General features: G+C 46.2%; 1 protein-coding gene across 1 annotated transcript in view; it reads right to left on the reverse strand.

The window, feature by feature from the left end:
* Window positions 1-396: 396 nt before the first annotated feature.
* LOC129381680 (uncharacterized) overlaps window positions 397-12,253 on the reverse strand; it is a 39,540-nt gene continuing 27,683 nt past the window's right edge. The window contains exon 5 of the mRNA XM_055064722.2: window positions 397-652. Within this exon, the coding sequence (XP_054920697.1) occupies window positions 635-652 (18 nt within the window). The 3' untranslated portion in view covers window positions 397-634. The remainder of the gene's footprint in view (window positions 653-12,253) is intronic.

Consider the following 12,253-nt stretch of genomic DNA (forward strand, 5'->3'; position numbering starts at 1 on the left):
GAACATCCAATCGACGAAGGACAACAAGTGATGCATGGCGCTTAATCCAGTGAGTCCTCATAATTTAAGATCCTTTTAATATGGGCCTGATACAGTCAGGTATTTGCGTTTCTTAAAAATCTAAATAGCGGAATCGATTAAGTGCGATTCCATGATTCAGTCATTTTCTCAAGGACCGCGAACAAGCTGATTACTGGTTTCAGGCATTACGAGTTAGTAAATACTTTACTTTGCCGCCGTTTCCGCCGAAACAGTCCACATCGCCAGCGCTTGTCAAGCATACGTCTAGCAAAGTAGTTGTGCGCATAACGACGCTGTGCACATTCAAATGGGGCCACTAACTATTCGCAGAGTTCAATCACCTGAAGATGGATGCTGTGGTTCTCCTCTCACTTGGCACCACTGCTGGACAGAACTGACTCAAACCAAATGACATACAGAAATGTGCATACACCGCTGAGTGAAGGGAATGCCTTTCTTTTACTGGAAGCTTCTCCGACTACGATGTAGGAGCGCACGCCAATAAGGGCGATAATACTTTATTGAAACAGGAGTATTCGTTTATTTCAGGAAATAACTTTTGCTAATTACGGGAACTCTGGAAACGTGTGAATGCAGAGAGTAAATTCGTCTTCTACGTGTATGGTATGTCCTGCGAAACAAAGAAGAAAAGGACCACAAGTTACCGTCGAGAACATACAAAACTGTTTAGACTTGCACAAAGTAATAACTTGCACTGCCCAAGTACAAAATTGCCTCATACAAACCATATCGCAAGGTAGCTTAACCGGCAGTTAGTATGGTTAGTGCATGTATTTCCACAAACTTCATTCTTTCGGATTCAAACTGTTTGTGACTTTGCAAATGCATGATTTTCCAAAAAGCATTATTGTGTGATATGCAAAACTATAAAATTGTGCGCCTACGCAGACATATATTGCCCTCATGCAATCAAACAAATTATTGTAATAAAGCGCGGTTAGTCACCCAGCAATGACATCCGAAGCCACCATGCACTAGAACACACGGAACCGTTTGTACTTGTTCGACTTGTACATAACCGTTCCTTCAGCGATGGATCCCAAAGCAAGCAGGGCTGCGATTTTGTAGCTATGCATTCATTCGATTCTATGCCATTATTGTAACCAACGTGGGCAGAGCACCGTTCTTATGACTCACGAAGCGCGAAAATGAATTGCATCTGAAAGGGCGCCGCTACGAAATCGCAGCTCTAGGTTGATTTCCTTGACCGCCTGAATTGTTGGGCGCAGGGACATGGAAAGCATGCTTAGCAAACTGGGAATTCGATTCAGCTTCTATGCGCTTAAGTTGCTAAATTCAGACTATAAAAATTCTTTGCTCTTCGGCTAAACTGAGCTTTTATTTTGACTTTTTTTTTCGTTTCGTTATTTATTGATTTGCATTCACCAACTCCTACTACCCGGTTCTCGACTTCACCACATGGGAAGCACCATTTCCACAAAGACGGCTCTCGCTAGAGTTATCACAATTTATTTATGTTTTATTCTTTTCACTTGGTCAATCTCCCAGAATAGGTACGCTCCATTGAGAAATGAGGTACCACAGCTGTTTAATAATAGAACTAGTGTTTTTTTTTTTTTTTTTCGTGAGGTGCATTGTTGTTGTTGTTGTTGTCGTCGGAGATGTGTTTGTTGTTGTCGCTGATTGCGTTGTTGTTGACGAAATGATGGGATCCGGAGACATTTGACCACCGAAGGCCCAGATGTGCAAATCATGAAATAAAAACTGCAGCGGCTAAAGAAAGACACAACAGCGCTATCAGCCGAATTCATACAAATATTTTTGTTATTGTTATATTGAACTACCGGTTCATGGCATGGCCGACCCCCAGAGGGGGTATGTGCCACTAACATCTGGGCTCTACATCTACATATATATGGATGACAGGAGACTAAATATGTACCAGAGGCTGCAGCCTCGGGGCCTTCCAGGAGTTCGCGTAGCCACTGCCATTGTTACATATACCCGCGTAACCTGCTGAATTACAACGTTTGTCAAAAATTAGAAACCACACTGCGCTTCTCCACGTGGTCGTTTGGCTAGGCTGTATGATGCGGTACCCGTGGGGCTCGTGAAACTCCATACCTCAGGATGGCAAGCGCGATAGTTCTTTGCATTTGCCTGGGCGCCGGAACTTTCGTCATAACACAAAATCTCCATCGCACAGCCTGTAGTCGTAATGACCATCGTATAGGTAACGTAAACGGTGCACTTTTGACAAAGAATACGATGGGCCTTCCATGCTACACTTCAGTACGGAGACCAGTAACTTTATTACAGCTATATTTATTATTTTAGTGTGCGTTTATAAAAAAGAATGCCTGCCAGATCCATGCAATCTTCAGTAAGCGCATGCCATAGGTAGTGTAAACTGTTAGGCGGCCCTTTGCCCAAGTTGCCCCAATATCCCCAAATCTCCCCCGACATCCGTGAAACTGCATGGAGTTCTGCTTACACACCGCATGCTGACCTTTTGTTCTTCGGTTCTTCGGATTCAGGCTTCGGTGCTGCAGCCGTAAGGCGTATGAGCTGTTCACTTTATTGGTTCCCGTAAGCCCTTAAAGAAACCCTGACTTTTACTATACCCTTATCAAGGACAGATGCTGCGAGGGGTCTTCATTTCCGTGCTCAAACCAAGACTGAAACCTTGTGCGACACCCCGATTTTCCCCAAGTGCCGTCTCCACCGGCTGGATCCTACATTGAAGCTGCCGATTCAATCGAATTTCTCCCGCCGTGATGCAACTTTGCAACTTTATTGTGCCGCCGCTGGTTAGGGGCGGCTTTTACGAAAGCCTACTCATTTCTCATTGGAATGTCCGACACTCCGATGTCTGACTCGCGCAACTGTGAGCAGACGATCGAGCACGTGTTGTGTTTTTGTAATCTTTATGACAACGAACGCATCGTTCTTCGGTAGGTGTTACACCGATTAGATAACAGACAGACCATTTTCAGAGACGAAGATTCTCGGACCATGGTCCCACGCGTCGCAGATTTACAAAACGGCGCGGGCACTGCTACGTTTCATGAAAGCGACTGGCCTTAGTGACCGATTATAGGCGTAAATTTATGGACATTCGCACGCATTCACACCAATAGTATCTTCTTCTCTCCCTTTCCTTTCTTTTCGTCCCTTAAACCCATTCCCATGTGTAGGGTAGAAAACCGGACGAGCGTCTGGTTGACCTCCCTACCTTTCCTTCCATCCTTTTCGTCCTCCCCCTCTGTTGGTTAGCTCTGTGAGGCACGTAGGTGCTCTTGCGGAGGGACACGAAATGAAATCGGCAGGCTTTCTTCTGTCTAGCCATGCGACGAGACTAATGACGCACTTACGCATTGCCGTTTCATTTATCTATATGTAGCGGGTGCTGTCGAGTTGTCGGACTGAGCTTTGCATGTCATGTTTATGTATATGCTAGCCGGTCAAGCTGAACGAGTGTCGAATCGAACAACAACCATTCAGCTGCACAGGTTAGGATGACTCATCCTGTCCCACATGAAACCCGCGCGTGAACGAAGTGGGGTCCGTTCGGCGGTTACCAGCACTGAACGGGACGCCATGTTTGCTGTTTTCACTTGTCATAGCCTCTCGCAAGAACCTTGACCCATTCAGAGTACGAGCTCATGTAAATGACGTCGCGACGCGCTATTTCAGTCCGTCTTCGGCTCTAACAGCTGTTCTCGTGTTCACACGTGTAAACGTAGGCTATAGCTATACCGCCTGATCTACCGAGGTCAGCGCCTGACGAAGCGTTTTCGCTGATGCAAAGCGTTCTTTTTTTTTTGCTATTATGTTTTAAGTGCCAGTGCTCCACTGTAGCACTTTGTCTTCATCAAGGGAACGCAGTGTGTGTACGCGTATCTCTGGGGTAGCGGCGTAGAGGGGGGTATGGCTCAGTCATGTTAATATGAGCTGCAACGCCGTGCGCGTTGTTGAAGGGGCTCCGATGAAGATGATAATGACGATTATGATGATCATTTATTGGCATACATCTCGATCTGGCCGGTTACAAATGATAACCCGTCCTGATTCAGCTAATCATGCGTGCTATGCATGCTTTTCATTCTAGCAGTTTTGTACACGTCGCCTTTATCTTCCTCAAAACTTCTCTATCTTGTATCGCTTGCTAAGCCTGCAATGGATCCGGCAGCACTAATCTCCTCCCTGCTTTCTTTTTTTTTCACCTATGCTCTAAACGACTCTTACATTTATCGATGGTTCATCGGTTGATCCTTCTGGCCACTTTAAATGTAACTGTTTCTAGAAGATCTACGTTACCTACGGGTCTGACTGGGTGAATACTTAAGCACGATTTCCGGATGGATGGATGGATGGATGGATGGATGGATGGATGGATGGATGGATGGATGGATGGATGGATGGATGGATGGATGGACGGATGGACGGATGGACGGATGGACGGATGGACGGACGGACGGACGGACGGACGGACGGATGGACGGACGGACGGACGGACGGACGGACGGACGGACGGATTGACGGACGGATTGACGGACGGATTGACGGACGGATTGACGGACGGATTGACGGACGGATTGATGGACGGATTGATGGACGGATGGACGCATGGACGGATGGATGCTGTCAACATCCTCTTTGGAAAGGCGGGGGGGGGGGGGGGCTGTAGCGCAGCTAAGCAATAGTTATTATATTGCCTAATGCTCTACCTATGTAAAAAAAAAATTCAGAAAAATACACGAAGAATTCCCATTATCAAACTTTTTGAGCCCCTATTGGGAACTTCGTTTTTGTACCCCTCCGTTGTTTGTCGTTTCCCTACGTATGTTCCAACAATCTTCCAATCGCCTCTTATTACTCTTTACTGGGGACGTCTTTACCTTCCCCCCTGCTCTCGCTGAACCCACGGGCTTCAAAGACGCCAGAGGGGCCTAAATCGACCGCTCGGCAGATACCTTCTAATCACACATGCTCCATCGATTGCATTTCGTTTTTTTTCCCTGTTAATCAGTTAGTCATGGCATGTTTATTTGCCATTGCCGCCAACCATGAGTCTATTTCAGCCTCTCTGACTTTCCGTTTGCCGTTATTTGTTGCTGGGCTGCTCACCCTACAGGCCGCATACTGGCTGGTAAGCTTCCTAGGTCTTTTCCTCCACTGTGAATCAATGTCCTTCCTGTGCAGTTACCTTAACACTGTCCCAGCCCATTTACTTTCGTCCATGTTCCTCAGTCGCTCTTCATAATAAATTTTACTGTGAGCTTCCCTCACTTCAAAGCTTGTCCATTCCATACAACCCTGCACACGTTCTTTTGCAGTCTCCCCGTGAGCGCCCAATATGAGGCGTCCCGCTTACATTTGGTTGTCATCGAGTACTTTTTGTACCCCCGACTTGAAGCGAACAACAGCATTTCCAAATGTAGGTCCTCAAACCGTTACATCTTTCCATATACCCCGGAGCACCTCGTACCTTTTGTATCCTCATAGTGCTCTGCGCTTAATTATGGCCGCATTTCTCTTCCCTTTGACGCCTAATGCTTTTTCCTGTGTTTCCATCTATCTATTGCCTTCGTTCATCCATATAGCAAGGCATTTATATTATTTTACCCGAGGTATTTTTTGGCCGTGAATTGACACTGTCTGTTCACTGTCTAATTGAAAACTTTAACGCCGTATATTTTACCGCCGAATCTCAGACCTAAATTCTCGCCTTCCTGTCCACAGATATTAGCCAGAGGTTGCATATCACTTTGCTTGTTAGCTAGCAACACAATGCCGTCCGCATAAATAAAACTTACAAGCTGCTGCTCTACAATTGTACACGTCTGTTTGAATTAGATAATAAACCCGATATTACTTCCATTTGGCGCCCTTCCGATCTTTACCATGCCGATACATAATAAACATCAGTGGGGATAAAGGGCACACCAACCACAGTCCCTTGTTGATTTCAACTTTCTCCTCGATCCTCATCTTTTCCCATTCAATAAAAACGGTATCTTCTAGGTAAATCTCTCTTAATAGCTATAACCCCTTCGAGAACATATCATAAAATGTTGCTGTGAACGTTGTCATATGCTCTTCTTATGTCTAAAAAAAGCCACATATTGCTACGGAACAGCCGCCACAGTGTGGCTGCACTGAGGAGAAGGAAGACGACGTGGCCACCGCTTGTTATAGCGTCGCCATCATTGCCACCGTTTGTCTAAGTGTAAATATATTGTAAGTAGACTCGTACGTCAGCTACACGTAACATTAATTTGGTGGAGGTGGACGTTCCCCGTACCCGTCATGGAGCTTCGCAGCGGTCTCAACGGCGACAGTGCAACTTCGGCTCCTGCTGGCGGCACCTCATCTGCGCAACCGTCTCCGCCTGCAGCCCCGACCTACGTCGCCATTTCCGCACCTCGGGATCCTGGTGTTTTCAACGGAGTCGGCAGTCCTGATGTTGACTAATGGCTCCGCTTATACGAACGTGTCAGCACCAGTCACAGGTGCGATTCGACTATTATGCTCGCGAACGTTCTTTTCTACCTCGACGGAGCTGCACTTGCATGGTTCCAGACTCACGAAGAGGAGATCTCGAGCTGGGATCTCTTCAAAGAGAAGCTCCGCGACCTTTTTGGCAATCCCTTCGGTCGCCAAGTCAATACCAAGAAAGCCCTTGCCACACGTGTACAGACGTCGACCGAGTCGTACGTGTCCTACATTCTCGACGTCTTGGCCCTTTGTGCCAAGGATGACCCGACCATGTCTGAGGACGATAAGGTAAATCACGTCCTCAAAGGGATTGCTGACGACGCCTTCAATTTACTGGTGTTTACCAACGTCACCAGCATCGATACGATCCTCAAGGAGTGCCGCCGTCTTGAGCATGCTAAAAGCCGCCGGGTATCCCAGCACATCACGCGACTTCCCAACACGGCTGCTACATCTTCCTGTGACGACCTCTTCCACCAGCACTCCTTTCTACATCGCATATTTCAATACACTGAGAACAAACAAGTTATCAACCAGACGCCTACAGATTCTGTAGCGATTCTGAAGTTCTGCCAATATGCCGTTATTCTCCGCCTATGCTGGCAGCTTTCCTTCAATCACCTACATCGCTAACCTGTATATTACCGATGTCAACGTTCTATATGAGTGAATTCTACCTTTAATATGAGTGACTCCTTAACACGAGCGAATTCTCTCTAATGCAGCGCGGTGGCGCCGCCGTACAGAAAATTTGAAAACTAGACACCGTTTTAATTACCGCTATTGAATACCCAACTACATTGGTGGTATGCCGGGCTGCCGTGCAGTCTTGGAGCTCTTCCGACCATGCTGCAGCTCATCATGATCGCGGCTGCACACCTGCGTCCTACATGTATCCTATATATATATATATATATATATATATATATATATATATATATATATATATATATATATATATATATATATATATATATATATATATATATCGCGACGTGATGCTGGCACCAGGATTCAGGCGGCTGCGCGCTTGTAGTGCCTATCGCAATAAAATGGCGCCGAGTGTCACGTGAGGCCCTCTTCGAAATGAGTGCGCTTTCTAATTTTTTTGCGTAAGTTACAGCGTGAAATGCCCAGGCATTTCTCTCTTTCTTTCTTTCTTTCTTTCTTCCTTCCTACGAGGTGTCGCACACACCACAGCAGGCAGTTTGGATTTTGTGGCGAATGGACGTGCTTTTCGGGGCTCCGTGGCGGCTACGAAAGTAGTAGTTTTTGTGCACGCTTTGAGCTTGCTTCTCTTTTTTATTTGCAGATTTTTTGCCGTTAAATAGAAATTGGGTGGTTTTCTTTTTCTTTGCTTTTTTGTCTCTCGTATTTCAGGTGCGTGGGTGTGCTTCGTGTACATTTGTTTTGCTGGATGGTTAGAGCGTCCTTTCGTGCCACGTGCTCCAACACGTGCAGCCGGGTGGGACGTTTAGTGTTTGTAGTCTTTAACTGGTAGCTTGGAAGTGGCAAGACAAATAGCTATTAGTGGTTTTACTGTGCAGGTTTTGGTAGGAAAGTGAGAGCATGGCTGCGTGGTTGAGCGCGTGCGAGAGCGTGTCATACCTTCGGTCTCCACGGCATTGATTGTTTTTGAAACAGTGGTAAGAGTTGCTTGGCGACATTTTGAGGATTTGGATCCTGTGCGCATCGGTCGTTGCTAAAAGGCACGCGCTCTGCATTGTATATAGTATTATAGTATTATAGTATTCGCATCAGTAGTAGCATTATTATAGTATTGTAGTATTTGCAAAAAGCCGTGCAATAACTGGCGAGAAAGACGGAAAAGCAAGAAGTGCGCGGGGGGTCCCTCAAGGCAGATGAGGAGACGCATGAGAATCGAGAGGGCGTCGAATCAACCGGCACACAATGTGATGTCGATACTAGGCTGCAGAAAATGGAGGCTTTCCAGGAAGAGCTTCTCAAACAGGTGCAAGAGCTCAAAAATGAGCTAAACAGGGAGCATGATGCACGGAAGGTAACTGAAAAGAGACTTGAAGCAGCCAAGGAAAAGCTGAACAGGGCCACCATTGTCACCGAGAATGTGCGTGACAATGGAACGCAGACCCCCAAAGCGACAGGCGAGGGAGGGTCAATGAAATACGTGGAACGCATGCAGGGTGATGAAGGGTTAGCTGGAGAGAGCGGCGCCTTCCTTAAGGCCGCCACGCAGAAAAAGCAGGAGCCTAGGGGACAATGGCCCTTGTCGAGTCCGAATCACGCGGAAAAGGACAAATGGAAGCAGGGAGAGGTAGGAGAGTGTGAAAGGGTGATTATCGCTTGCGACTCAACCTGGCTGGGTGCTCAAAAGCAATTGTGGAGAGGGTGAAAGGCGACAAAAGAGTGGCGGTAGGGACATTTCCAGGGCGGACACTGGGTTCTGTCATGGAGCGAGCAAAAGAAAAGCTCGCGGAAAATGCCCACGTGCGCAACCTTGTCATAGTAGCAGGTGGGCTAAATGACGTCCTAAACAGGAAAGGGCCAGGACTAGCCCAGCGCTTGGCGAAGGGGGTGGACGACTTGCGCGAGCTATCCCCTCAGGTGCAGATTGTGGTGTGCACGGTGCCGGAGGTTCCTGTGCGTGACAGTCACGTACAAAGAGCCGTAGTGGCTGCTAATGAGGCAATATGGAAAATGAGCCGAGAGAAAGGCTTCGAGGTTGTCGAAGTAAACAGGGAAGTGAGAAGCTGTGGTGGTTTTAAACGAGATGAGATCCACTTCAATTACAGGCTGGCACGAGAAGTGGGCTGGCGACTTGGTGGTCGCGCTGTTGCTTTTTAGGAGGCCCGCGGGCGCTCAGGAGGTCAGAGTAGATATTAATGAAGAAGGTCCCCTAGGGGAACATCAGAAGAGCATCGCGGTCGATAACAGAAAAAGGAGGAAAGCAAGAAAAAGAGCTCGTCATACAAGAGGATACATTAACATGCAAGGCGGCAGAAGAAAGGAAAAGTGGGCAGAGATTGAGGAACAAATAGGGGTGTATGCTGTTACAGAAACACACCTTAGAGACTCAGAACAGCCGCCAGTTATTGAGAAATATGTTTGGGAAGGGTGCAACAGAACTAAGTCGGAAAGAAAGGGAGGAGGAGTCGGAATGCTGATCCATCAGGGAGCTAAATGGAAAAGAGTTAATTCACAATGTCAAGAGCATCTTTGGTTATCAGGTACAATGAGTGGGAAAGAAACTTGGCTGGGCGTTACGTATTTGTGGACCAACAAAAATTGCACAGAGAAGAATAAAGAGTTAGTGGAATGCATAAGCGCTGATATTAAGGGTTTTGGGAATGGTGCTGAAATTGCCGTATTAGATGACATGAATGCCCACATACAGGATTTAGATGGCCATACCGGCAATAACGGGAAGTCAATGCCAGACCTTTGTGAGCAACATAACCTCGTTATCGTGAATACAGGGCCTAAGTGTGCAGGACAGATCGCGTGGGAAGTGGGAAACCGGCAATCGAGCATTCATTACTGTCTGATGACAGAAGGAATTCATGATAAGTTGAGAGAAATGGTAATCGATGAGGAAGGGATTAGCAGCATAGGGAGTGACCGTAAAAGCATCATTTTGAAAATGGGATATGTAGTTGGGAAAAAGAGCAAGGAGAGCAAAATAGCCAGTCCAAATTTGAACGCTGAACAAATAGCTAATATAGTCACTAGAGTTGAGGCAGAACTTGGCAAATGGCCAAGTAATGAGTGGGAATATGATGAGCTTCTAAGTGTAATAACGACAGAAATACGGAAAGAGAAACAACATGTACGTTGTAAAGGAAAAAGGAAACCGGAAAGCTAGTGGAACAAGGAGATACGAGAAGCGATCGCCGAACGACAAAAAGCATCCCGAGAGCATAGGCTGGCAAAGAAGGCGCAGTGGCCGAAGGTAAAGTAACCAGTAAATGGGAAATATACCGGGAGAAAAAGTCTATGGTTCAAATACTGGTGCAAGCAAAATTAAAAGGTGAAAGTGAACGTTGGTTCTCAGAAATGCGTGAGAAAAAGAAGGCCGCATCTAGAATATTTTGGAACCACATAAAATTATTAGGCAGGAAGTCAACAACAAAACAACAACATATCCTAGACGAAGATGAACACAGACTGGAAGGAGAAGCGGCAATAAATTACATCCGAAAAGTAACAGGCGAATCTTTCCCAGGCATTGACGAGGTTGTATTTGAAGAAAAAAAGCATGAAAGAGACCGAAGTGGAAAAGGAGCTGGTGCTGACAAATTTAAACTGGAAGAAAGCGGAAGAGAAAATCCCTAAGCGCACAGCCACAGAGCTAGAGGAGGTTCACGTTAGGCTGATAACTGAATTAGGACCAAAAAAGAAAAGAAGCTCTGGTTAAAGCAGTGGAAAAAACTTTAAAAGATAGGCGAATGCCAGACAGTTGGCGACAAAGTAGAATGAATTTAATTTATAAAGGTAAGGGGGAGAAAGACAGAATTCACTCGTATAGACCGTTGACTAACATCGGTAATATACAGGCTAGCAATGCAGGCAATCAAATTAAAGCTTCAAGCATGGGCAGAGCATAATGGCATTTTGGAGAAGCTTCAGAATGGCTTCAGAATAGGCAAGCGTTTGGATGATAACTTGTTTGTTATTACTCAGTGTATTGAAATATCAAAAGCAGAAAGCAGACCGTTGTAGGTGGCCTTTTTAGACATTGAAGGAGCCTACGACAACGTAGACCGCAACTTTTTGTCGGATATTCTGGAAGGGGACGGCTTAGGTAACGATTGTCTACAGCGTTTGAGAGAGATTTACCTAGAAAGTACCGTTTGCGTAGAATGGGAAGGCATAAGGAGCGAGGAGAAAGTTAATATCAACAAGGGACTGAGGCAGGGGTGCCCTTTATCCCCGCTGCTCTTTATGATGTACATGGTGAGGATGGAGAGGGCGCTGGAAGGAAGTAATATTGGGTTTAATCTCTCATACAAGCAGGCGGGTGCAGTAATAGAGCAGCAACTCCCAGGTTTATTTTATGCGGACGACATTGTTTTGCTAGCTAACAAGCAAAGTGATTTGCAACATCTGGCTAATATCCGTTGACAGGAAGGCCACACTTTAGGTTTGAAATTGAGTGTTAGAAAATCAGGTGTTATGGTATTCATTGAAAACAGTGAACAGACAGTGGAGATACAGGGCCAAGAAATACCTCGGGTAACAGAATATAAATACCTTGGTATATGGATAAACGAAGGCAATAGATGTATGGAAACACAGGGAAAAACCATAACAGTAAAGGGGAAGAGAAACGCAGCCATAATGAAGCACAGAGCTCGATGGGGATACAATAGGTACGAGGTCCTCAGAGGTATGTCGAAAGGTGTAATGGTTCCAGGACTTACTTTAAGAAATGCGGTTGTTTGCTTTAAATCAGGGGTACAATCAGGACTCGACGGGAGCCAAAGGTCAGTGGGTCACCTCGCATTGGGCGCTCACGGGAAGACTACAAATGAAGCTGTGCAGGGTGATATGGGCTGGACTAGTTTTGAAGTGAGGGAAGCTCGCAGTAAAATTGAGTATGAAGAACGGCTGAGGAATATGGTGGAAAGTGAATGGGCTGGGAGAGTGTTCAGGTGTCTGTACAGAAAAAAAATTGATTCACACTGGAGGAAAAGAACTAGGAAGCTTACCAGCAAGTATGCGGCTTGCATGGTGGGCAACACAGCAACAAAGAAGGTCAAGCGGAAACCCA

The sequence above is a fragment of the Dermacentor andersoni genome, unplaced genomic scaffold, assembly GCF_023375885.2.
Source record: "Dermacentor andersoni unplaced genomic scaffold, qqDerAnde1_hic_scaffold ctg00000041.1, whole genome shotgun sequence".
NCBI classification, from domain to species: domain Eukaryota; kingdom Metazoa; phylum Arthropoda; class Arachnida; order Ixodida; family Ixodidae; genus Dermacentor; species Dermacentor andersoni.